General features: G+C 42.1%; 1 protein-coding gene across 3 annotated transcripts; it reads left to right on the top strand.

The window, feature by feature from the left end:
- The first annotated feature begins 3 nt into the window (after positions 1-3).
- Positions 4-23,320, top strand: CENPK (centromere protein K). 3 transcript variants are annotated; one of them, XM_082242239.1, is made up of 10 exons: positions 4-106; positions 2,542-2,673; positions 3,394-3,450; positions 4,910-4,982; positions 8,857-8,903; positions 12,383-12,465; positions 12,561-12,659; positions 12,911-13,040; positions 15,604-15,657; positions 16,450-23,320. In XM_082242239.1, the coding sequence occupies exons 1-10, from the start codon at positions 104-106 to the stop codon at positions 16,615-16,617; spliced, it is 846 nt and encodes a 281-aa protein (XP_082098365.1). In that variant the 5' UTR covers positions 4-103; the 3' UTR covers positions 16,618-23,320. The 3 variants fall into 3 exon arrangements, with proteins under 3 accessions (XP_082098365.1, XP_082098367.1, XP_082098366.1); XM_082242241.1 differs by lacking the exon at positions 4-106 and adding an exon at positions 127-429; XM_082242240.1 differs by lacking the exon at positions 4-106 and adding an exon at positions 389-546.
- The last annotated feature ends 3,315 nt before the right edge of the window (positions 23,321-26,635 follow it).

The following is a 26,635-nucleotide window of genomic DNA, read 5'->3' as shown; positions in this document are numbered from 1 at the left end:
AGCCAATGAGAGCGCAGCCCGCGCAGGTTCGGAATGCAGAGCGAGGCGACTCGGACCGAGCCGAGGGGAAGAAGAAGGTCGGCGGCGGCACCGGCAAATCGCCATGGTAATGTCAGGAGTGGGCGGCCATCGGCTGCTGGGTCTGGGCGAGCCTCCGTCAGGGAGGCATCCTTTTCTTCCGTGGAGGCGTCAGGGGTCGTGAGGCTGGAGCTTGTTTTCTCCTCCTCCACTAGAGACAGATGTGGCTGAATGCCCGTCTCTGGGCAGCAGCGCCTAGAGGAGGGCGGTTGCCCTCAGGTCCCACGGGTGGGCTTCCCAGGGGAACCTGGCGGGCCACTGGGGGAAACCAGACGCTGGACTGGTTTGGTCCAAAGGGACGCTTCTGAAGGTTCTGGTTAGCAACTGGTTTTACTGGGGAAGGCGTTTAAGGTGAGGGTTGTTGTTGTTGTTGGCATCCATTGTCTAGAGAGAAACAATGGAGTGCGCTTCCGGGGGTGAAGTCAAACCACTGGAGAATCACAGCGCCTGCTGTGGCTGCAGAAACCGGTAACTCGTAACTGTCCCCCCCCCCGTGTTGTTTTTGCTGTGTTAACGGTACCAGAGTGACCTCTCGGGGTGCAAGCCTGGGCACTGTGTGTGGAGGTCCTGGGCTGCCCAGATGACAAGATCCCTCTCTGGACCTCACAGATGTGGTCCACAGGAAAGGAAAGCAATACATTTGACATCAGCTTGGCTGCAGGAGTTGCTAGAAAGAGATGTACAACTTGTCATCCAGCTTTTTGGGGGGCTCCATTCCGGATTTGTGTAGCGTTTACTCCTTAGCCTTTTCTTCTCCTGAAGATGTCTCACAAGGCAGCGGGTACGAACCTTGCCTTGGGATTTAATTTAACAGCCTTTCTCACAAATGTGTATGGCTTGTACCATTGATGAATTAATGCTTTATTTATTCAAGTCCATATGTTTCCACAGATCTGTTCCTAAGGGCAACATCAAACAATTTGGTCTCTAGATTTTCAAAATTGCAAGTCTGTCTCGTTATTTATATTAAGGTGTTTTACATACTGTGTTTCAAAATAATCTTTACTGCTGTTAAGGATGTTGTTGAAGATTTTCATTCTTTGTTTTGGTACTTTGTATGAATGCTGGACTCCCTGGAAAAGACCCTGGGATGTTGGGAAAGATTGAGGGCACAAGGAGTAGGGGACAACAGAGGATGAGATGGTTGGACAGTGTTCTCGAAGCTACTAACATGAATTTGACCAAACTGCGGGAGGCAGTGGAAGACAGGAGTGCCTGGCGTGCTCTGGTCCATGGGGTCACGAAGAGTCGGGCACTACTAAACAACAACAACATGAATGCTTTACCTCTCATAAGTCTTTCTTGGCTTTGGTAAACTAGTTTTGATGATCAAAGCTGTTAAATAATTAAAAGAAGACAGTCTTAATGTTGTTATTTTAGCATTGTCCTTGGAAATAAAAAAATTCCTGCCTGAAACATTTCTAATCATTAGCAACATATAGAATCCAGCTTAAAAATGCTAGGTGCTTGCTCAGTTTTGAAAAGTCTCCATCCCACTATAGAAACCAGGTTATGTTACTATTACTTTTGTGAAATCAGACACTTCATAGATGGAGGTTTTATTTACAGATTCAACATTACTCTGTGTGTGTGTGTGTGTGTGTGTGTGTGTACACAGAAACAAGAAAGGTTCTACACCTTGAAGACTAACAATTTTATTAGGGCATAACATTCTGTAGACTAGAGTCCACTTCATCAGATGCATAAATGTTTTCAGGATACCCACTGCAACTGATAGTACCTTGCATTTGAGTTCAGTGGAAATAGAATTTCCTCATGTTAAGTATGCTGAGAAACCTGTTATGCTTATGTTCTGTCCTCAAATTCTCTGTATTTAGAGTTGCTTTTTACTATTTTATTTTTATTTAAACTATATACTGAAGTTTCTAAACTGTATAGGCCAAGCCTGTCCATGTGGCTGTATCAGAGAACTATGTAATTCTGATCAGCTATGCTTTCACAAGCTGCCAAATTTAGACAAAACAAAGGCACCAACTGTTGCAAGCTTGTTCTTAAAGGATAAGTATGAAAAATTTAAAGATGATTTTTGGTTACTGGGGAATAATAGATCCCATCACTTGGTCTTACTTTTTACAAGCATTGCTTTTGTCATTGTGTGCAACTTGTGCACTGCTGAAGACCTGTGTGCCCTCAAGGAAGGCACATTGACTTTATTTGCTCTGTTTTGGACTTGCAAACTTGTGCTTAAACATAATTTCTACATTCATGATGCAGCTGCTAGCTTTCAGTTAGTTATTTGGCTCTGTGGTCCTATACAACTGTCAGACTCATAAACTGTTCTCTCTTTTTTTGGTGCTTCATGTTGTGTGTGTGTGTGTGTGTGAGAGAGAGAGAGAGAGAGAGAGAGAGAGAGAGAGAGAGAGAGAGATGCTGTTTTAAACCATTTCTATACCACCTGTTTATCAGTGATTAAAGCAAGTATGGAAACAATGTTATTCATAGGCTGAGAAAAATACGATGAGTCTAGATGAGCAGCAAGTTCCCCCAATGGTCAGCAGCACATTACTGAGTTCAGAAGGTGCCAAAGAACAACTCATACAAGATTGTGAAGAATTGTGGAAACAAATGGAAGAGGTAATGAGCAATATCCTATTGATGAATACTGTTACAGCAGTGATGTATGTTGATGTGATGAATGAAGTTGCAGGAACAAATAAATAGCAATAATGCTGTATTTTATTCCTCTATTTGCAATGCTTGTACATGTGCCTAAGCATACAGCAGACACCATCTCTAGAAAAAGTAAAATGCAGATAAAAGTAGAAAGAATTTTTAAATGGCTTTTGTGGATGCCAGTCCTCCCTTGTCTTTCATGTGTGATAAATAAAATGGAAAATTAAATAAATTAAATATAAGACCAAGCAAAACCTTCAGTCTACCACATCTAACCAGCACAGCTCCATTAATGAAAACCTGTCAAAAAATTATAAAAGACAAAGGGTGCAATGAGGAATGCAAGGACAATAGAGGAAGAGACGTTATTGAAGACCATAAAGTGAGGGGCACCCTAAAATTGCTGAAAATTGCTTGGTGTCATCAGTTGTACTTCTAAGATACACAATCCAAAGTCAGTTATTCTTTAGGCCTCCTTTATTTCAAAGGGAGAGAATTTCATTAGTTCATAAATTCTCAAGTTGAAATCAAAGAGAATACAGTATAACTGGCTGGATGGTGTGTCTTCAGTATCTTGAGTTCTAATGCTTTTAAATGTTCGGAATTGTTGGTTGGTCTAAGGAAGGGGGAAACAAGCACAATGTAATATAATTTTATTTCTCTCCTTTCTTTATAACCAAGTGTCAGAACAGATTAACACTTCAAGAAACAGAAACACTTTCAGATTCAGATCCCAAGGTAAGGATAAAGTTTCAGAACTGTCAGTGAAAAAGCTTTCTATGCATGGGGGACCAGATTTAAAACATTTCCAAGCCAGTTTTTTTATGCATGTACACATTTATTTAGATATCTAGCCCAGTTTATCTCAAAGATGCAACAGTGGCTTGAAGAAAACATGCTTTGGATGCATTAATTTTTTAAAAAAAATGGTTCAACAACCAGCTTAGCCATAACTACCAATGAAAAAATTATTCCCAAATGATGCTGCTGTTTTTAATTTGAGTAAATAACCAAAGAAGAACTAGGACAAACTAAGGATTTACTAGTCCAGATAGCTTTCCTGCAGTCGCCTGCCATATGCTTTGTGCTATTGCACAAAGGCAATAGCATGCCCCTCTCTGCCCATATTATACCTTTGGTATTAACATACAGTCATATCTCGGGTTACGAACGCTGCAGGTTGAGCGTTTTCGGGTTGCCAACTGCGGCGAACCCGGAAGTACCAGAACAGGTTACTTCTGGGTTTCGGCGCATGCGCAGAAGTGCAAAATGACATCACACACATGCGCCGAATCGCGTCACACATGTATGTGCACAGATGCGGCGCTTCAGGCTGCGAACGCTGCGGGTTGCAAACGTGCCTTCCGCACGGATCACGTTCGCAACCAGAGGTATGGCTGTACTGCTTTTAAACATCAGGGCACAATATAAATCCATCATGACTAAGAGCCATAAACATAGCTGACACAGCAATGCAATAGTTGTGTCAACTAGTGACTGCTAATGTTTTGAACAGTACCTGTTGTGACACAGGCCTTTGCGCATACCACAACAGCTAAACATGTGCTAGAACTGTGTTTGGCCTTGTCTCCTCACTCCACCCTGGTTCTCACATGGCTGGGGATGGAAGGAAGTCTTGAACATGAGCTAAATGGAAACTTGGAGAGGGCTGCTGGAAACATAATTGAGTGCATGGTGCATTGTGGTATAGGTGAAACTGCATCATAGAATCTATGACTTTGAAACCTTTCCACTAACAATAATTAGTGGAACTTGTTCCACAATAAATAAATAAATAAATAAATAAATAAATAAAGTTTACACAACTTTTCTCCTTTGCTAGATGCATAGGCTGCTCCTTTAGCCCTTGCAATCCTGCACTTTCCTCCATGGAGAACCTCAGCCTGAAAAAGCACCACACAGTGCCACTGGCAGTGGCTGCCCCAGGTCAAGGAACAAAGGCAGCTCCTGGCACTGGGGAAGGTTCTGCGCCAGACAATATTCTCTGGTGCTTTTCTGTATCAGAATGTGTTGTTCTGCTCATGATGAATATTCTGTTAGAGAATGGGGTTGGGAAAGTGGTTATATACCATTATTTGGTTAGATGTTCCAGTTCGTACTTCTAAGTGGTCTGCTCTTTATTCAAGTGTAATAAAACATTTTTAAAGTACCTTTCAATATTTGCTATGTATTACAGCTTTCCTTGTTAATGAAAAGGGTGAAGGCTCTTTCAGCGGAGCTTTACCAATGGCAGAAGAGAAAACCAGACGGTAAGGCTTTTAATCTAAATATTTTTCAGAATTTTAAAGCCAAGGGGTATGAAACCTTGAATGTTCAAAGTGTCCTGGTTTCTATGGAATGTATAATCTTACCACTTCTGTTATCTGTTGTGTACCATTCTCCGTAATTTTAGGCCTTCTCTGTGTTTCTTGATCAACTTCATGCTGTAACTCTTTTATTTTTTCTTACTCTCTGTTGAAATCTATTCTTCCAAATGGCCTATCTTGACACTCCTGTAGTACAGCAGCCAATGACAACAATCTTTCAGAAATGACACACATGTTGTAGATGGAAAACATACAAATTTTGAGGTTTTTTAGGTTAGAAAATATTTGGAGCACCAGTCTTGTGTTTGCAATATCTCAGATATCACATGCTTTTATATAATTGGGTATGGACTATCACTTACAATAACTGGTTGAAGACTAGTCTTATTGCACACAATGGACTTTGCAGTGCACTCTGCCTCCTGTTTCTAATTATGGTCTATCCAAAAGAAACCAAGCATTTGTTGCAGCACCTACAATGCCAATCATTATTGATGAAGGTTAATATCAGGAATATTATTTTAATCCTGTGTAAATTGTAAGGAAGAATAATTCTGCAGGAATAATGCATCCTGTAGATCATTTGGCCAATTCCTTAAAAAGAGAGCGCGAGAGTCACACTACTAGGAACCACGCTTCATGATTCAAAACATGATTCAACCAACATTGCAATATAATGGCTCAATTAGCAGGATTGGTATTATTATAGGTGAATCTTAAGAGCAACTTTAAGAACATGTGAAAACATTACCCAGGCTACGATCCCATATACAGTGGTAACTCGGGTTAAGTACTTAATTCGTTCCGGAGGTCCGTACTTAACCTGAAACTGTTCTTAACCTGAAGCACCACTTTAGCTAATGAGGCTTCCTGCTGCTGCCGTGCCGCCGGACCACAATTTCTGTTCTCATCCTGAAGCAAAGTTCTTAACCTGAAGCAATATTTCTTGGTTAACGGAGTCTGTAACCTGAAGCATATGTAACCCGAGGTACCACTGTACAGTGGTACCTCAGGTTATGAACTTAATTCATTCCGGAGGTCCATTCTTAACCTGAAACCGTTCTTAACCTGAGGTGCGCTTTCACTAATGGGGCCTCCTGCTGCTGCCTCACTCCTGGCATGCGATTTCCGTTCTCATCCGGGGCAAAGTTCTCAACCCGAGGTACTACTTCCGGGTTAGCGGAGTTTGTAACCCAAAGTGTTTGTAACCCGAAGCGTTTGTAACCCAAGGTACCACTGTACTCTTACCTGGGTGTTAGTTCCATTTAGCTTAATAGGACTTGCATCTGAATAGGCATGTTTAGGATTGTATGCATGCAATTCTAGAATGGAAAGTCCTATTAAAGCTTGTGCAGCTTAGTCCCAGGTAAGTGGGTATAGCATAACGGTCTAAACAAATTAGGTTAAGCAAAGATAAGACGTAGTTAAACAGCAAATGTTGTTGGTGAGACAAAGAGTAGTTATTTATCCAGTAATGACTGATACTGTTTCAAAGTCTTGCAGAATTGTTACTAGGCTGCAAAGTCTTACAATGCAGCTCAAAATGTGCTTAATTCTTATGTCGGACTATCTCTACATGGTTTAAATTGTGCTGATTTTGTGTTAGTGACTTCGGTATTGCTAGTGAGCATCTTATAAACCAAGGGTGGGGACTCTGGCCTCCCAGGGGGTCTAAATTGGCCCACAAGGAAATTTCCCCCAAACCACATCCACCCATCAACTGGCATAATTCATGATATCAACTGATGGGTGGGAAGTTAGAGTTAAATCCTGTGTTGGTTGTGAGTACCTGTTCCCATCAGGGAAGATGTGCAGGCAGCCAAACTGAGCAGGATTCTATGGAAAGTCCTTCCTGATTCAGGAAATGGTTTGCATTGAAACCCCTGCTAAAATGAAGAAAAATTCATTTTAGCAGCACCTGCACCTGGTGTCATTGTGATGTCAGGTGGGTGGTCCTACTCACCTGTCAAACTGAGCTTGCAAGGCCATTCCTCACAAGAATCTGGACTGTGGAGCCAAAAACATTCCCCATCCGTTATAAACAAAAGGTCCAATATAAGGAAAGTTCTGCTACAAAACTTCACAAATGTAATGCTCTGAACATGGAAGTAACGTCATCAAATGGGTTGTTACAATATAGAATTTATTAGGCCTCAATCTACGGCTTGGCTATTTTAGTGCCCTTATGCACAGACAGTTGTGTGAACAATTGCTGGCAATGTCTGCATTTGTTTCAGTCTGTCCAAGTAGACCCCAACTTAGAACAGGGCACCTCAGACCTGTGGCTTTTGATTGTGATATTTTATGTTGTTTCCTGCTAGTTACCCAATAGGATCACCATATGTTACACAGCCTGTGGGCCCCCTGTCTCTAGATTTTAAGGATGCTGGTGTTTGCCGGAAGATTCAGCACTAGTTGGTGGTCTGTGTCCTTGTGTATTACCTTTATGTCCTTCTAACATGATGCTCACAGTGATATACACAAGCTTCCCAGGTGTTTCCCCATCTAGTTCCTGAAACTTCTATAGCTTCAAAAAATATTTTACATCAGGTGCCTTTTAGGAGGTTTTTGGCCTAAAGGCAACATAGATATTCCCCAGCAATATTTAGTGGATTTTATTGACATTTCTAGGTTGTGCCAATGCTAACTTCTTCATATATTAAAATCTTCTGCTGAAAGCCTTAAATCTCTTGAGGACATCTTTGAAGGGCTGTATCCATCTGTTTATCCATTCAGCCTTGAATGTAAGCACTTTTCCATCATTGTTTTTCGCTAAGCCTATTTCTGGCTTTGAAGTTTCCACAAAAAGGTTACATTTGCTTTAGGGCTGTAACTTCCAATATAATATCATTATACGCTAAGCATGTAAAACATAACTCTTGTAAATTTTCTGTGCATCGATTTTTGCACTTTCAACGTTTCATTAATTTTTTCCGTCAAGCATCTTTCTTTCAGTACAAACAATAGACTAAAGAGATAGCTCAATCAGTAGAGCATGAAACTCTAAATCTTAGGGTCCTGAGTTCAAGCCTCACATTGGGCAAAAAGATTTCTGCTTTGTAGCGGGTTGGACTAGATGACCCTTCCAACTCTATTTCATAGTATTTATTTCATAAAATCGTAAACAGCTATAGTACAGCTTTCTGAGAGCAAGCCTACCAGGCAGAAGGCATAGTGGTGGACGAACTTCTAGGATAGCACTGGTGGGCAAAAGGTGCTGTTGGTGGGGATTGTAAATCCTTCTTTCCCCCACCCCTTTGAGGTTTTTAAGTGTTTCTTGTTTTTTAAAAAAGGATTTTCCTTCTCACTGGGAGAAATGGGAAAGTGTGTCCACCTTCCCACCAAATATTGCTAGAATGCTGTTTTTGCTCTTTGTTTTGCCCTATTTGCTGTGTAGCACTTACCGTACATTTTTGCTGTTGCTGTAGGGATGTCTTCACAATGAGACCTCTGTCTGGAATAGATCTCTCTCTCTCTCTCTCTCTCTCTCTCTCTCTCTCTCCACCTACAGAGAGGGAGCTCTGCACAGTTCAGTAGCCCCTAGGGCACCCTTCCTGCAACCATAGGATTGTAGCCTTCAATAGGTCATTGTAGGCTGCTGGTTGGTCTTAAAGTGGTTTGGATTCACTAATAAGTTTTTTATGAGATGCTGCTTGCTGTTTATAGAATTCATTCTATGTGGACTTCAGCTCACTCTGTAATATGTTATGTGTAGTAATCATAGCATTGGGTCTAATGCTGATTGTTTCACTCAGAGAAATGAGATTTGCGAATATGTGTTGTTTTTAAAAGTATGGCAACTTGTTGTGTTTTTCAGTACTTCCCGTGAATCCAGACGTTCTGACAGCATTAGGAAGACGCCAGGTATGTCTATTAAATTAGGGTGAGCTGGTTGTAACATCTTGAAAGTATTAGTCAGACAACTAGATATACAGATAACTCACATCTTAACATTTATTTTACTTATGTGATTGCAGCTTTGTGCTGGTGGGGGTTAGATAAATAAATAAATGGAGAGCAGGGGAAACCCACTCTCCATATATTTATCCCCCCCCCCACCTGTGCAAAGCTGTGGTTGAAGGCTTACCTGGCAGTGCAAGGGCTCTGGCAACATCCCACTTACAGGGCTTTGGGAAGGTGGCAGGACCTTTGCACCACCTCCCTAGAGCCAGGTACACAGCCCTCCACCTTGCGGGGGGGGGAGGCGGTTCTGGGGTTCCTGGCTTTATGTGTTTTTGTGGATACCTCTGGAACCAAACCCTCGTGTAAGATGCAAGTTACCTGTACACTAGCTTTCCCTAAGATTTATATACTGTTATGTACTGAAGTTCTCACCCTGGGCCAGCAGGGGGATACTGTAGATAGTTTTCACTCAGATCCACATATGCAAATAAGGGATCAAAAGTGACGTTCAGTGATTGGATAGTTACAGAAAATGGTTACTGTTGTGTTCTAGTGGAGCTCCATATAAGCAGGCTGGCTGAACCCTTCAGTTCAGTTCTGGCCTGTGAATAAACAAGAGCTCTTTGAAGAATCACTGTATCGTCTGATATGTTCACCCACAACTTAACATATACCACCCTTCATCTGCAGATCTCAGGGCGGTTCACAACATAAAAATACAGGATAAAAATTCTGAATAAACATTAGGAAGAATTTTTTGACAATAAGAGCTGTTTGACAGTGGAATGGACTGCCTCTGAAGGTAAAGGACTCTTCTTCATTGAAGGTTTTTAAACAGAGGTTGGATGGCCATCTGCCAGGGATTTTTTTAGCTGTGATTCCTGCATCGGATGGGGTTGGACTAGATGACCCTTGGGGTCACTTCCATCTCTACAATTTTATGATTCTATATGTCCCAAATTCACCTAATGTTAGGTCTGTACAGCTTGTGACCCATCATCCTGGCCATTAGCTGTGACAACTCTCCTGTCATTTAGGTAAGCAGGCACTAGTAGTTATAACATGCCGATTGTGAATTACATTTCACTCAGTTATGTTTAGGCCTGCCTAAAACATCTTAACTAAGTTATACATTTGACATCAGTCCATAATACTCCTCTAAGTTTTATAGCAATAGCATCTGCAAATATTACTCTTTAATTCTTCCAGATCTGGGGCTAACAAGGAAACCTAGAATGTGTTAGTGATAGGATTTCAATATAAGGGTTGAAGAATTGCTATGCAACATTAGCTTGGAAGATTATTGTGGCTCCTCTGCTAAAATAAGCAATTATACTGTACCTAGTAAATGAATTCACATTCAAATTATAAAGTTTTTGGTTTAAAAACAACTTCTTTGCCTTCCTTTCTCTGGATTTGGATACTTCTCAGCAATTTTATTCCACCTCTCATTAGAAAGGTCATGGAAGCAGACATGCTAATACATATTTTGTTTCAACAAAATGACTGGCTAACATCTTTGCCTTGAGAAAATGTTGCACCTCTTATATCATGTTTGATTTGACATTCTGCTTTCTGGACAATTGGCTTAAAAAAATCTTAATTGGCTTTAAAAAGTTCTCATTCTTGTGTATGTGTGTAGAACTGACTCCATGATAAGAGAAGCATTAACATTTTTATTATCAAGATACATTTTAAATCTGTAAAATTGTACAAAAGGCATATAGATCATAATGTTTTTAATTGATTTTTATGAAAACAACTGACACTGCTCTGCTTAACCCTACTGTCAGAGAACTGCCATCGGAGCCAGAGGGAGAGGGAGGGCTCCAGAGGGATTCCGGAGAGCGTCCCGGGAGGGAGAGAAGCAGCACATCTTCTGGGGAAGGAAATCAGCGTAACACCAGTGGAGAAGGGGGGCAGATGGGGGAATCGGCGAGGTGGCTCCAAGACTCCTTGCCGGGAACCAGTGGGGAGAGCACGGGTCCTTCGATGCCCACACCCTCCCTGCACAGAAGGCTTCCACGCAGGGAAAGTAGGCGGAGACTAGGCGCATGACTGTCCAGACAGAAAGGGTTCATTCAGGCAACCAGCCAAGGGTGGCGTTGATTTACACACAAGCAACCCCTAGGACCATTACACCTACGTAACCCTACGTCCACTGAGGGACACATAGTCTTAGGTGCTAATCAGTCTGCATGGCCCTATGGATCAAGATTGCTTGGTATGTGGTTTCGTAAATTATAAATCACACTACATGATCCAGCACATTCATTTTTACTGAGAATTTAACAAGGATGTTGCATCTGAAAAAGAGAATTTAAATAGTCCTGGAAAATCTGTTAAAAATAGATTAGAGCCTTCATTCTATGCAGTTGTATACATTTTATTTTCTCAAATAAACTCCCAATTGTCTCCGCCTCTCATTGCGCGGGAGTCTCCTGCGCAAGAAGGGCGTGGGTAGTGGAGGACCAGGGCTCTCCTCACTGACTTCCAAGGAAGAATCCCTGAGCCCTTCCACCTCTTCTCCCATTTGCTCTCCTGGTTCCTTGGTGTTACGCTGATTTCCTTCCCCCTCCATCAAGCTGCGTCTCCCCCTAGTGCTTGTTCCTTCCCCTGCAGAATCAGAGTGCCTCTCCTTCGCCTGTTGCTCTGATGTCAGTTTCCTGACAGTATGCTACAACAGCAGCAAGAATACTTATCGCAAAGTATTGGAAGACACAAGATTTACCCACCCAGGAAGAATGGCAGATGAAGTTGATGGACTACATGGAACTGGCGGAAATGACTGGCAGAATCCGAGACCAGGGAGAAGAGTCGGTGGAAGAAGATTGGAAAAAATTTAAAGACTATTTACAGAAACACTGTAAAATTAATGAATGTTAGAAGGATGCTGGAATGAAGTTATATGGCTTTAGCAGAAATGTTACAAAGAATTAAGTAAAAATAGACTGTTAATGGGCCAAAGGGGGGAAAAATAAGGTTAGATTGTGTTAAGATAAATTATAGGACAAAAACTGAGAAAGATGGAAAGGATTTGCTGAAATAGCTAATTGAACTAGAATACAAAAAAGGGAGGTGTGAGGAGGTCGTCGAAACAAGTAAATGAAAGACAAGATATGAAAATATTGGATGTGTTTTTAATTGTTTTTGGTTTTGTTTTGTTAAGATAAGCAGTGTTATTTTCCTTTTTTTGTTTCTTATGTATTGTATTGTTTTGCTTTGTTTAAATCTTTTTCTTCTTTTTGTAATGATTAAATTCTTAATAATTTTTTTTTTAAAAAAAGAAAAAGGTGGATGAGTACCTACTTTTCTGTGTTCGTATTTAAGCATACAGATAGTATAGTACTGAAATATAAGGCATACAAATGCACAGAGCACCACAGTGCATATATTTTTAAAGAACTACATTTCTATAAAGAGCACACTTATCTTTTCAGTTGCAGGAAGTAGACCAGGATCTTGAAATGGTGCTATCGACAATTCAAGCAAAGAACGAAAAATTGAAGCAAGACTTAGTAAGGTATGTGCTGGATTCAGTATTATCCTGGAACTGATTTGGCAGTTCTACAAAACTAATGTGTATTTGTCTACTGTTCTCCCCACATCTGTTTAAAGGGAACAGCAATGGTTGGAGGAACAGCAACAGCTAATGGACTGCCTCAATCAAACAGAGGAAGAAAATCGCAATCAAGTTGTAGAGTTTTCTGAAGAAAGGTATTCTTAATGTTTTGCAGTTTTAGGAGCGGGAAACTATAGAAATTAGAATCATTCTACCTCTTAAATGAGATGGGCGCACAACCCTACAGTCGGACACGACTGGCCTGTACGGGCAGGGGTACCTTTACCTTTTTTACTAAGCGAATTGCATAATTAAAGTCTTTGGTGTGGATAATAATTTTTGTTTGCAAGTTTATCACTTTTTAAAAAAAGACTATTACAATTCACCTTTTTTTTTAACACCTTAGAGCCTTTCAAGAAATCAAAACCAAAATGCTGAAAATAAAAACGTATAAGGATAAGATCTTGACTGCTCTGGGCGAGTTCCTTGAAGAACATTTTCCTCTCCCTGATGATGGAACTACAAGAAAGAAAAGAGTATGGTCATTTTCACATTAATATTAAGCTAAGAAGTCTCTGATGTGGGTGGCGCTGTGGTCTAAACCACTGGGCCTCTTGGGCTTGCCGATCAGAAGGTCAGCGGTTCAAATCCCTTCAATGGAGTGAGCGCCTGTTGCTCTGTCCCAGTTCCTGCCAACCTAGCAGTTCGAAAGCATGCCAGTGCAAGTAGATAAATAGGTACTGCTGTGGCAGAAAGGTAAACTGTTTCTGTGCACTCTGGTTTCTGTCACAGTGTTCCGTTGCTCCAGAAGCGGTTTAGTCATTCTGGCCACATGACCTGGAAAGCTGTCTGTGGACAAACGCCAGCTCCCTCGGCCTGAAAGCGAGATGAGTGCTGCAACCCCATAGTCGCCTTTGACTGGACTTAACTGTCCAGGGGTCCTTTACTTTTACCTTTTTATACTGTCATAATGAAAAGCAATCATGAAAGTTCAAATGCTGTGCTTTTAATTCAGCTTTAATGCCCCAGCAGTCCCATTCCGATATATAATTGAGAGCATTGCTGTCTGAAGCCCTGCTGTCGCTAGATGCACTCACACAATTTTTGAGCTCACCTTCAGTCTCTGAGCCTAATTCTCCTAGCCTAAATTTTCCCAAATTGCCCACCTTCTACTCTTTCGGTATCCCTGGTTTTAGCCATTTCTCCATTCTTAGCTTCCTTCTTTTCAGTTCCCTATGCTTCTCGCCTTTGTGGTGTCAGTTTCCCTCTCCCCTTTAAGTCTTGCAGGCCATAGAAACTGGTGCTTCTCTACATCCTTCTTAAAACTCTTGCTGGAATCTGTGTCACCCAGCAGCTTATAGGTTGTGGTATCTTCAGTCCCATTCTGAGATATAATTGAGAGCAGAGTGCTTGCTATACCCCCCCCCCGGTGGCCATAGCTGGCAAAGCTTTTGAAGTCATCCTCTCTATTTTCACTTTAAAGATTGTACAACTGGGCCTGTGCAATTTTGGTTTCTATAGTGTTTTAAGAAAAGTGGATATTATATAAAATAAATACTGAGCATTCATCTCATACCCACTTAGATATTTTCCTGAAAGAAATGGTATCTTTTTGTAGTAAGCTGAAACTTGTGTCTGAGGAAAGATGCATATTTATATTTTCTTTGGAAAATGTTTTTAAGCTACCTAGTTAACTCGACAGTTGAATGCAAATATAATTTAAAAGCAGCCAAGATTAGGGGAGAAACGGGAACCTGACAACACAGAGAATCTTTGTCTTCCTCCCATACATTTACAAATGATCATCAATACCCATTTGTAAATGACACTTTGAAATTGCCAAGATTGGAGGATGCCAAGTACTTGTGAACTGCCCAGAGAACTTCTGTTGTTGGGCGGTATATACTGAATGTAAATAACCAAGTACTTCAAAACGAAAGGGCTAAAAAATAAGTGGTGCATACAAGAATCACAATTTTGTGGATGTTATCCTTGTGTTTTGTAATGCTGTTGTGTCACATTTGCATATCATGCAGAACCATGGTTTAGCATTATATGTGCAAGCAGGAACTGGCCTATGTGAGACTCAAGGTTGTACCCACATAGCGCTGAAGAGGACTTTGGCAGTTTCTGCTTTTGTTTTCACTGCATCTCTGCTTGTTGTTGTATTCAAACCAAGGATCATGGCTTATTACAGTCTCTGGTTAATTTAACATGTCAGCTAGAGTAATAATGGTTTCAATATGGCTCGTTGTGAAACTGAGCCAGTTTGTTACGAACCACAGTTCCCGGTTTGCAGACACCAAGAAACCACGATTAATTGAAACTGAAGGTTAACACTGCTGAAGTCCTTCTGATCACACAGGAAAGGGAAGTAAAGAGCCCATGGCTTGGTCAGATTTGTTTCAGCTCATGCACATCACACTAAACCATTCTTTACTGCAGGATAGAAAACTTTCTCTTGTGTGTATCCTTCTGAGGGTTGCATGCCAGTGAGTGTGACCAGAGGTAAAATGGTCAGGGCCAGAGCCAAGAGTGGATGGAGCAACAGGTGTGACTCTCATATTTATATAGTCGGCTATATTCCAATTATGCAAAGGTCTGAGTTTCCAGCACACCCATCTCTTCATCCAGGCAAATAAGTTCAAAGATGCATTCCAGCTAGGAAGAAACACTGCGGAAGGTGTGGAGAGGGACTGTCACCTGGGAAGGAGGTTGTAACCTGGGGAGAGGTTTGGAGCCTGAGGTTCCCAGCCCTGGTTTAGTGTGATGTACTGTGCTATTGTAAATTGTTGCAAGTCCGTGCATGTAAACAGACTTCTGTATTTTTGTGACCTGGTGAATGAGGAACTGTGAATGTAGATCAGATGTCCACTTACATGTGCCATTTGAGTGAGGATGCATCCTTATTTCATCACTTATCACATTCAAATGCGCAATCTCACTGACATTCTTGCTCAACTACTTTTGCACAAATTCGTTTTTTCAAGTTCAAAAGAAGAGAAATGCATTCAAAACAACTTATCTTTAAAACTTCCCTCCCTTTGTTAAAGTGCATGCCTTAAACATGACATAAATCTTTTGTTTTGTTTCCTGTAGCATTCATCTGAAAAGCCAGATGTACAACTAATATCATTACATGAAATTTTAGAGGTAAGAACATTTGTTGTGTTTGCTGCAGGTAAAGACTGGGATGGATAAGTACCTAAATAATTACTCCAGGGATTGGTGAATGGTTTGGTCATGCTGTTTTGGGGGCCAGATGCGACCCATAGGGCCTCCTCATCTTGCCTGAAACTTCCCCCTCCCCTCTATTCAACTCCCACCCATGCTACAGTTGGGGTTGATAGGAGTCCAACAACATCTGGAGGGCCATAGGCTAGCCAATCATGCCCTGTTGTCTTCTGGGTCCAATTCCCAATGGTTATTATGACCTCTGGAAATCTAAATGGATTGAGCTCAACGTACATGGAAAGCTGCCTTCCATCTTATTCTTCCATCTTGCTCTCTACTTGAGCACAGACACCTAAATGCAAAACCAGCCTTAGACAAAGGTATTTTCCTGGTCCCTAGTGAAGAGCAGCTTTTTGTGTGGAATCCCCTTGGGCTAGATGATAACAATGGGCTGGGCACAGGCATGTCTAGTTATGCACAGTAGCAACAGAAAGGAAGCTGTCTGCAACCCTTGAGTGCATTTGCATTAACTCAGGAAGGAAAGGTTACAGTAAACTGGGATTCTGTTCATCGCAGAGGGTCAGACTACATGGCGCTTGGGATCCCTTCCAATTCTACAGTTCTGTTCTCTGAAAGTGAAGGCTTTGTTCAAACTCATCTCTGCTTGTGCAGGTAGCACTAAACCATCGTTTAGCATTGCATGCACATGCAGCCACTACGTCTGGCCGATCAAAGCTAACATTGTTTTCTAAATGTCATTCTCATTTTCAGAGCCTTATCCACAAATTTAGTAACACACCACATGATCCATATGTATCAATCACCACTTCATTCTGGGCTCCTTATATTGAACTTCTGCTACGAAATGGCATTGCTTTAAGACATCCAGAAGATCCAAACAGAATACGTCTAGAAAATTTCACTAATAGCAATATATAGTAAGATGGAAGTCATCGCCTGATCAGTAAAATAAAGTTAATTAGAAGGGGTGTAGCTGCTTGCTTCATCTTGAGAAGATAGCACTTCTGCTGCTACAGATCTTTCATGCAGGTGCTCATTATGTTTCTGTAATGTTGGAACTACAGCACTCTTATTTCAATGTGAGATTGTAATTAGTTCTTTGTTACTTTTACTACTATTAGCAAATAATATTTTATCCTGAAAACTATCCAGACCATTAAAATAAGAGACAAACCTAGGATTATAGGTGTATTTTAGACTGATGGTTCATTTGCCTGTAGCTCTCCAACTAACTTATTTTCCATCAACTCTCGGACTCCAGCATCACCTTAAGAGAATGCTGAAATAGAAAAAAACGGTATTTATTCCTGGGATGGTATGCTGAGAAAAAGAAAACAGAATTTTGTATTTCCAAGTCACCAGGGATACATGCAATTCTGTGAAAGAAAGACAAGGGAAACCTTTTGGAGATCTGCAGTCAGAATTTGTAAGATAATCTGTTTCAGAGTTACTTTTGCCATCTTGCTCTCTGCCCTCCTTCCCCAGCCCCAAGTCCAAGACCTTTGCAAGAGTGAACCTTTAGCATTGTTTCCATGGAAGTGGTCTATGATGAAATTGTTGTGCCAGATTTGCCTTTTAAATAAATTAAGTAGGAAATATTCAAAGATTGCAATTAATTTCAGGTCTCTTCCAGCTCCAGCTTCAGTAATAGTAGTAGATATTTATTTATGCCCCACCTTTTTCCTTGACATAAACTCAAGTCACCTTACAGATAAAAATAAGAACAGCTGAAAACATAGAAAAGAAGCAATTTTTTAAAAATAAAATTAAACATTGTTAGGAACACACACACACTTAAAAATAATACTGTAATATTAAAAACAAGTTTCTGAGCACTTTTCAAAGGAAGCCTCACATAGAACGCATTATTACAGTAATCCAAAGGAGGTGTAACTAAGGAGTGCGTCACTGGCCAAATCACTTTCAGGGTTTCCAGAGGTTGACATCTTCAATTCCCTTTTCATTTGATATAAGTGCCCAGTACAGTCATATATTGGGTTGAATATGCTTCAAGTTGAGTGCGTTCGAGTTGCGCTCTGCAGCAACCCAGAAGTAACAGAGCGCATTATTTCCAGGTTTCGCCGCTTGCGCAGACGCTCAAAATGACGTCATGCGCAGAAGCGGCGAAAAGCGACGCGCGCAGACATGCCATTGCTAGTTACATTTACTTCTGGATGCGAACGGGGCTCCAGAACGGATTCCCATTCATATCCAGAGGTACCACTGTACTATGCATGTTTCAAAGATATGTGGTTCAGAATTGTCTCACAATTTGAGTTCTGGACATAAAATAAGGGAAGTCATATTCAACACACTTTCAAAAATTTGTCTGAATTGAAACTGTTTATGGCTTGCCTTTTTTACTTGGAAGTACCAGCATTCCTTGACTAAAAGGATTTTTTTCAGTGGAACCAATGACAGCACCTGCTTTCCCCACCCCACCCCGTCCAAAGCTGTCCAATATGGTAACCAGGTACTCTTGTAAAGGGCCGGTCTCTTTTATACTGGTACTGCTTGGTATCTCCTACACTGGTACAAAAAAACAACAACTTGAGCAGGACAGCTGAACTGTGCAAGGCCTTCGGTAAAGAACCAGCCTTGGTGTATTTGCTCCAGAGAGCTAGCAAATAACCACACCATTGTTTCAGTTGAATTATTTATTTCTGAAAAGAGTAAAGGTTTAAAGGTAATAAATGCCAACATTAATTTACTTAGAAACAACAAAAACAACTTTGCAGCTTGAAATGCCATTACAGGAACATACAGAATAGAGAGGGTTAATAGTACATTACACAGGTTGACCCACCCACACGTTGCTGGCACAAATACTTAATACAGCAGAGATAGAGGGAAGAGGACAAATGTAGAGAGTTGCCTAGGATGGAATTGTGAGGTGGTACATTCTTAAAGACCCAACTTTTGCAGCGGAGAAAGTGAAAGAAGTAGAAAAGTGGTGGAAGGAAGTTATACGTAAAGTAGTAGTTTTTCCTGCCTTGTGGGTGTCAGAGGTGAGTGAGATTTGGAAAATATAGGAGATAGCAAGAAGGCAGAAGTGGGTGAGATTTTTTAAATGTGCCCCCCCCTTTGTTTTATTGTATCTGTGTTGGTATTTTTTGGTTGGTTGTAAGTCGCTTTGGGCAAGATAAAGCAACTAACAAATTCAATAATAAAAATTAATTAATTAATTAATTAAAATGTTGAGTCACTATAGTTGCCTTCTGTGCATTGGAAGCAAATTGGAGGAGAAAAATAACTGAGTTTCTTGACTTACATGAAAAGATATACCATCTCAAATGGTGTAGGAGTCTGCAGTGGGGATGGTTCTGACGTCTTTGGGGATTGGGCAGAATTCAGTGGCCCCATGCACCAATGGAGATGGCCCGTGTTTACCTGTGGGACCTAAATCATAAACCTAAAACCTGGAGAGCCAGACAAATGCCTGCTTTCAGAAACTAGTTTGTTATTTTAACATGGGTTCCTTTGAACTCATTTAATCTGGTAAGACAACAGATTCCGCCCCCTCCCTGCAAACCTGCAGGTATTTTCCCCACCGTGGGGGTCCTGTCTACTCCCTAAGGAAAGTAACAAACAGGTGCAAGGGAATGTGGGGGCAAGAAAAGGATCTAGCTAAAACTTATGTGGAGGAAAGAAAGTCAGCTCCTGCAGTCTGTCACAGGGACAGAGCATCTGAAATAGTGTCAAGCAGATGTCTTTAGGAAGCATCGCCAAAAGCTGAACAAGTTGGGGGTGCTGTGTGCACCCAGTAATAGGAAAAATGCAGGCAACCTTACCCTGAATCTGAAACGACCTTTTCACAGAGGTCCAGAATTGTACATTATGAAATACTGTACATAGGTAGTTTCCTGGGACAGCCTGACTCATGCAAGTGGGAGTACAGAAATACCCATCTTAACTATAGCATAAGATCAGACAAGAGCGGTTTTGCTTTCAAAGAAGTTTGAGCTTGGTAATTTAAGCCACCATGGTTAGCACGATGGAGTTTACCAGGCAATGTTCCTTTGGCATAATTTACTTCAGTATGTCTTTTGTCAAAGCAGTGCTTCATGCGTCGCACATACATAGTGAAAGTCGTGCAGTAGCCATTAAAAATATGACACTCCAGCACAGCTGGTGCATAAGGAAAAGCTCCTTTCCGCAGTACAAAGTCCTTTTTCTTTCTTAGCAGACTATGCTGTAAACACCTGGCTACACTTTGAGGAAGCTCAAGTCGTCGGGGCGAGGGTGGGCGGGGAATTCTTACCAGACTGGTTATTTGAACAAGATGTTTCAGTCCCTTCTCTGAAACTTATTAAACTCTCAGCCTCTGTCCACTTTAGAGCAAACCACTTTGGATAGCAAACATACATCTGGGATTTTTGTTTTTGCCTTTCCTGTGAAGTTTGCTGGGTGGCTTTGACCAGATCAATGAAGTTAATTTATCTCGCAGGGCTTTTATGAAACTATTTTTTTTCTTGAAATACTGAATTTCAACAGCACATAGGGCATTACCTTTCCGAGAAAATTATCTGCACCTTCCTCTGGATTTTTACAGTTCCCTTAGGGCCTAAATTCATTTTTACTTAGGAAACTACTACCTATATAACTCTATTTGGTCGGGTGGAGGCAGTGCTGATTCCCAGTAGAAAAAAATCCGTTTTTAAGCCACTGTGTCTTCTTTTTCCTTTTCCTTTTTTAATTCTTCTCTCTATAATCTCGGGCAACTTTAACATTCTGTCTTAGTTAAAATTGCTTCCAGGTTAAACAATGGACATTCCAAAGCACCTCAGTGGCGCAGAACTACCCATAATTATAATCAGCCGTAGTTACAAGAAGTTCTTTGTTCTGTAAAAGTTTAAAATTCTGTATTTTACAAAATTTATTATGTCGAATGAAATTGAATCCTGCCTTCTTTTTTTGGCAACCAACACTGTTTGCAGGTGCTTCCAAATGAGCTTTAGGGTTACAGTAAGCCAAGAAAAATGTAATTTTGGTGGTATTTCTATTGTAATTTAGAACTCATTTAAATGAGTTGCTGGAAGCTGTTCCTTGCAGACATACTTTGAATGCAAATTAATCTAGATAACTATTTCAGGGTCCTTGATAAATACGAGTGGCAACTTGAGACCTTTACTATTTATAATAAATCATTTCCTCTTCAATCAGTTTCTCATGTTTCCCCAGTGTTATAATGTGCTTTTATTTTGCTAAGGGAGCCTAGGGGGATTCTGGCTGGTTGGCAAGGAGTTAAGCCGTTAGCCATTTGGTGAAATGATCGTCCAGCAGCAGCATTGCCAAAATTCTAAATAAGCCACAAAAAATTCAAGTTTGGAAAAACAACCCCATTATATATATAAAAAAGAATTGATACTTCCTGGGGCACATTTTTTTACCCATGTCTTCTACTTTATTCACTGCCAGCTGATTTTTTGTGGCTTTTGCAAAAATTTGTGCCTCTAAATTACTATATCATCAGTTGTACCCAAACTGAAGGTATTATTAACATATATACACATGTATCTATGTAATGTGATGCTCCAGCCTCTGGAAGCAAAACCTGTCAGTTGAGTTTCTCCATTAAAAAAGCAAAAGACCAGCTCCTAGCTCTTTGACGGCAGTGTGCCAATTACCTAGCCCCCAACACAAAAGTGGGGCATGACTTTGTTTGGGTAGCTTCTGTTTCAAACATTCGAAGCTTCCTGATAGTTAGATTGTGGTAGTGGCCCAAAAGGCCATAATGAATGTGATAATGTCAACCCCTATAAATCCTTGAATATGCCTCAAATAGAGAAGTTGTGGTAACCTGTTGCTTTAAGAAACATGATTTTGCAAGATGCCGTCCCCTACTGGGACAGAAGGACAGCTAATACGTAAATCACAAAGATACAGCTTATAAACTAGAACATAAGTTGATACATGGTGCAATTGGCTACACGTCACACAGGTTCCCAACATGCATACTAACATAATGTAACAGATCACGGTGAGAATCAAAGTTTAGTTAGCAGTGCTTATTGCGCATGTGTATTAAACATGAAATGAGGTAATGATGTATATGATTGGTGGAAATTGAAATGCTTTTTTTGAAACTTATAAATACTCCTGCCCGGGACTCTTGGGCGAGGTTGCAGTTTTGTGAAAAGATTTGACTGTAACCTATTGCTTTGCAATAAACAACAATGGACTCCTAACTCCTCTAGTCTCTGAGTTTTATTGGCGTAACTCAGAGGATAAGCCATTTTTGGCTTACAACAAGATGACTGTTCAGCTATCTGTTCTGCCATTGCCTACTCTTTAACTTCACCTCTTACCTGATACCTTTTCAAGGGAGATTAAACGTGAGACCTTTTGCACATAAAGCATGAGCTCTACAGAGCTATGGCCCCACTCCAAAAGTTTGAGGTGCCCTGAAAGGTGGGTTTTTTAACCCATAGCCCCACAGGCAAGAGTTGAGCGCATGGGTGGCAACTAAAACCAATGGACTATATAAGCACCTGTCTCTCTCTTGATGCCCATCATCAGACCTTTGTCATTTTAATTGTGAACAGCTTGCCTTGCCCCTACCAAAAGGCCTGATCTCATCTCTATCACTGTAAGTACCGTAGCAATACTGCCAGCAGGTCCCCATTCTCAGCTTGAAATATTTTGCGACTGGGCTGGGCTGGTTCCTGCTTGCCACAATTTTTTAACTTGATCAAAGGTCTTTATATATGGTAGGGATCTGGCAGACTCAGGACCCAATTTGAAACATTAGTCTAGAAATAAAGGAATAACGGAATAGCCATGCAAGTTATAATCTCCATCAACATTTCTCATGGGACGAGTTCTCATGCAATTGTCTTTTCTGGGGAAAACAAGGTTAAGTGAATTCTTCACAAACACACACACACACACGTCATCATCTATACAAATGGCAGATTCAGTACTCTGAGTGCCACTCCTTACTTAGCTAAAATGGCACTATCCACATGCATGCACACGCACATGTGGAAACATGAGCAGGCAACAACAATAAAACCCAAAGATGGGAATGTCTGCTTTTAAAACAGATGCATATTTTCAACATTAATCTTAAACCAAAATAACGCAAGAGGCATTTAAGAGGTAGGGATTTTCAAATATTTTGGGCTAAAAATATAAACCCATAACAATCTCCTTAGCAATCTTTTGAGGTAAAATATCTCCTCCTGTGTTCTTACAGCAAATAATAGCTTTTTCATATTTTTCTTTTAAAAAACAACTTCTCAGCTCTCTAAGACTTCTTTTGCTGTCAAATCAAATGAAAGGAGGCACTGGTACAGTACTGAAAAAACCCACAGTTTTGAATTTTAAGACTAATCTCTATTTCATTTGAAATTACTCCTTCACATTTTTCTTCTTCATATGTAAACAAAATGTGCCGTGAGGAAATCATAGATCCAGGTATTTTATAATGACCTCCTGTGCCTTATTCATTGTGTCCACAGAAGTGGGGTGAGGAGAAGAGCTGAGGGCGCATCAGTCTGGGGACAAACAGCACACAGCCTTGTTAGCTGCCACAGAGGGCCCCGATCTGGTTGGGCCTAGCTGCACATTTGGAAATCTTAGATCATCTTGGTGACAGCACAACCAGTTCATTTCACTGTTCAGAGCTCCTTTCCCAAAAAACAGGCGAAACACTCACACACCACTAAGCAAATAAAACAGAGACCAAAAAGCAGCAGCCAACCCCCGACCAAATAATCACTAAAGTGTGTGAGAGAGAAAATCTCAATTAAAAAATAAAAATTAGGGGTAAGAAGCCTGTGCAGGCACTAGTCTGAGGACACTGATGCCAGTGGCTACAGCTTCCGTTACAGTGGTACGTCTGGTTATGAACTTAATTTGTTCCGGAGGACTGTTCTTAACCTGAGGTAATACTTTAGCTAATGGGGGCCTCCCGCTGCCACTGCGCAATTTCTGTTCTCATCCTGAGGTAAAGTTCTTAACCCGAGGTACTATTTCTGGGTTAGCAGAGTCTGTAACCTGAAGTGTTTGTAACCTGAGGTGTTTGTAACCCGGGGTACCACTGTACTTTGGTAAAAATCAGGTTACAATAGCCTGACATCTCCCTGAAGGGTTGTCTGGAAAACTGTATTACAAAATGCAGAGAACTGTGAGGTTTCATGGGGAGACTGTGGGAGATTTGCATTCGAACCTAACAATGCTAGTTGGTGTATGAAGGGGTTAAGGACGACAGAGTTCTAAATTGCTAGAGCAGACTATGATGCCACATCTGTTCTTCTCCAAAGAAGGAGGAAGTAAGGCTTGCTGCCTGTTCCTTTCTCTCACTCTCCACTTCTCCCTTCTGCTGCACATGAAGGAGACAGTCATGCCTCAACTGAGCTCTCTGCTTAGATAGGTATCTGAGGCTACCTTGCTTTCTGTTTTTGAACTAAGAAAATTTACCTGCATTTTATCGTTGCTTCAAAGGAATGTGCAAGTCTGAGACCTAGTAACTGTAAGTAAATTATTTTAAACTTACCCTGCAGTCTGTGGTCTGTTTTATTAAAAAAAACAAAACAGAAAGGGGGCCAGCTGCTGTAAGGAGCTAAAGCATGATAAAAAGAAGGTTTAAAAACCCTATTCCTATGCTTCATTAAAGCTGCCTAACAATGGGATTTAAACTCTGTTACTGGGGCTCTTTATGTGCAAGCCCTTTGTTATAAAAACAGGCACAAGTTGCTTTTCTTTTGTGTTAACCCCCACACATGGGCCTGTATAGGATCAAATATAATTAATATATCCTCTTACTAATAGCCATCAGAAACCACTCCCGCTGTTGTCCCATCCCATCACAAGAAGGGGACACCACAGCTACCTGTACTTTTTGTGTGGTTTATATCAGTGTTTCCCAACCTTTTTTGGGCAAAGGCACACTTGTTTCATGAAAAAAATCTCGAGGCACACCACCATTACAGCCCCGTGACGTCAGCGCGCAGCGTCACGCTGGGAGGGACATGAATTGCTAGCAAATTACATAATCACCTGCTTGAGGGCTGGCTCATCTTCTCCGAAGGCAGAACCCCATTAATTAACAGCACAGACTCACACCATAGCCAAGACGAGGGGGGAAAACCTCAGTCATGCACAGTCATGCACATGTGGGGGCTAAATGAGGACGAAGACCGGGCAGAGAGCAGGGTTCAAATCACCCCACCTGGCCAGGACAATACCTGGGTGCTCCCTTGGGCCATTCGCCTGACCCACCTCGCAGGGCTGTTGTTGCGAGGATAACACGGGGAGAACCACGCGCGCCCCCGGGAGCTCCTTGGAGGAGAAAGCGGGCGATGAATGCAATGCACGAAATATATGAGAGGCGACCAGGTTTTGCAGGTGAGGGCCCCCCGCCAGCCTCCGCTTCCAACACCCGGCGCAACGACACCGAAGTTTCCCCCCGGGCTCGGCTCGGGGAGCAGCGCTGCTCCCCCCCGGCTCCCCTTCGCCCTCCCGGCTATCTCTGCCGCCCACTGGGGACCCCCCTCACCTGCCAAGTCCGGAGCGCCGGTGGAAGTTGCATGCATGCATGCAGGGCGCCGCGTTGCCATTGCATTGCACTGCACTCCATGCAACGCCTGCACGCATGCATTGCCTTGCACGCCCGCCAAGGGGTCTCCCCGCGGTCTGATGCGTCTCCTCCGGCGCGGATGCAGCATTGCAAAAATAACCCCCCCCCCCCGATGCAGCCCTACCTGGGGGGCAGCCTCCGCCGCTCCGCCTCCGCGGGGATCCCCGGGCTCCATCCTGCCGCCCGATCTCCGCGGGGCCACAGGCAGGCTGCGCGGGGTCTGCGCGGAAGAGCCCGTGCCCGCCCGCCCGGCCGCCGCCGCTGCGCTCATTCCATGGCCGGGAGAAGAGCGCTTCAAACAAAACACCCGGCCCGCCAGGCCACGCTGGGAAACGTAGTTTGCGCACCCCGCGCGGGCGCGGAGCCCAAGGGCGAGGGGACTACGGATCCCGGCAGCCCCCGCGCCGGGGACGGAGGGGGAGAGGCCGGGTGCAGGGATGGAGGGACGGGTGGGCGAGCGAGTGAGTGAGTGGCAGCCGCCAAGCCTTGGCCGAGAGCCAGGAAGGGCCTCCCCGGAGGAGGAGGAGGAGGGAGGCGCAGAGCGGGAGGGAGGGAGGGAACCCCAGGGGTCATCTAGTGACGGCACCCCAATCGAAAATTTGACTTAAAAAAAAAAATCTTTCGAATTTTTTGATTTTTCCCGCGGCACACCAGGCAACATCTCGCGGCACACTAGTGTGCCACGGAACAGTGGTTGGGAAACACTGGTTTATATCATACACTCTCACTGTGCTAACTGGAAGCTGATTTGAAGGTTAATTTGCTAACAAAGCACAAGATTCCATAATGTCAATTTTCCCATTGAATGAACCTGCAGCCATACGCATGGGTGTAGCAAGTATTTTTGTTACTGGGGAGCAGGCTTTTATTGGGGGTGCAGTATCTCAGATTTGTATTGATTTAGGGGAGGCAGCTGCTCCCCTGCCCCCTCCTAGGCTGCACCCATGGCCATACAAACAGGAAAATTACACCTCACCTCAAATGAAAGGCTGATTTTCAAAGCTGTCTGCCTGAAGTGGGAATTTAAGAGGTGATTCATGGTATTTTCACATGGAAACACTTATCAAATCAGAAACTCTCTTGAAGAAACTGAGGCAGTACAAACCTGTGAGAAGTCTCGTCTCTTGAGTAAGAGAATGTTTAAAGTGGCAATCCCCAAGGTTTGAGAATGACCTAACACACACTTAAAACTGAAATTAAATTATAGTGGTGGGATTATTTTTCCTTCCATTGGGCTCCCCCATTCTCATTAACTGGATCTGCAGCTCCATGATAATTCTGTAGTCATCATAAACTTTAGATTCTCAAATAATAAGCAGCTGCTAAAAATATATTCTTCCTTTTACATCGGAA

Source organism: Podarcis vaucheri (assembly GCF_965113315.1).
Source record: "Podarcis vaucheri genome assembly, chromosome: 11".
Classification (NCBI taxonomy): Eukaryota; Metazoa; Chordata; class Lepidosauria; order Squamata; family Lacertidae; genus Podarcis; species Podarcis vaucheri.
The sequence above is the reverse complement of the archived record's forward strand: the minus strand, read 5'-3'. Positions and strand labels throughout refer to the sequence as shown.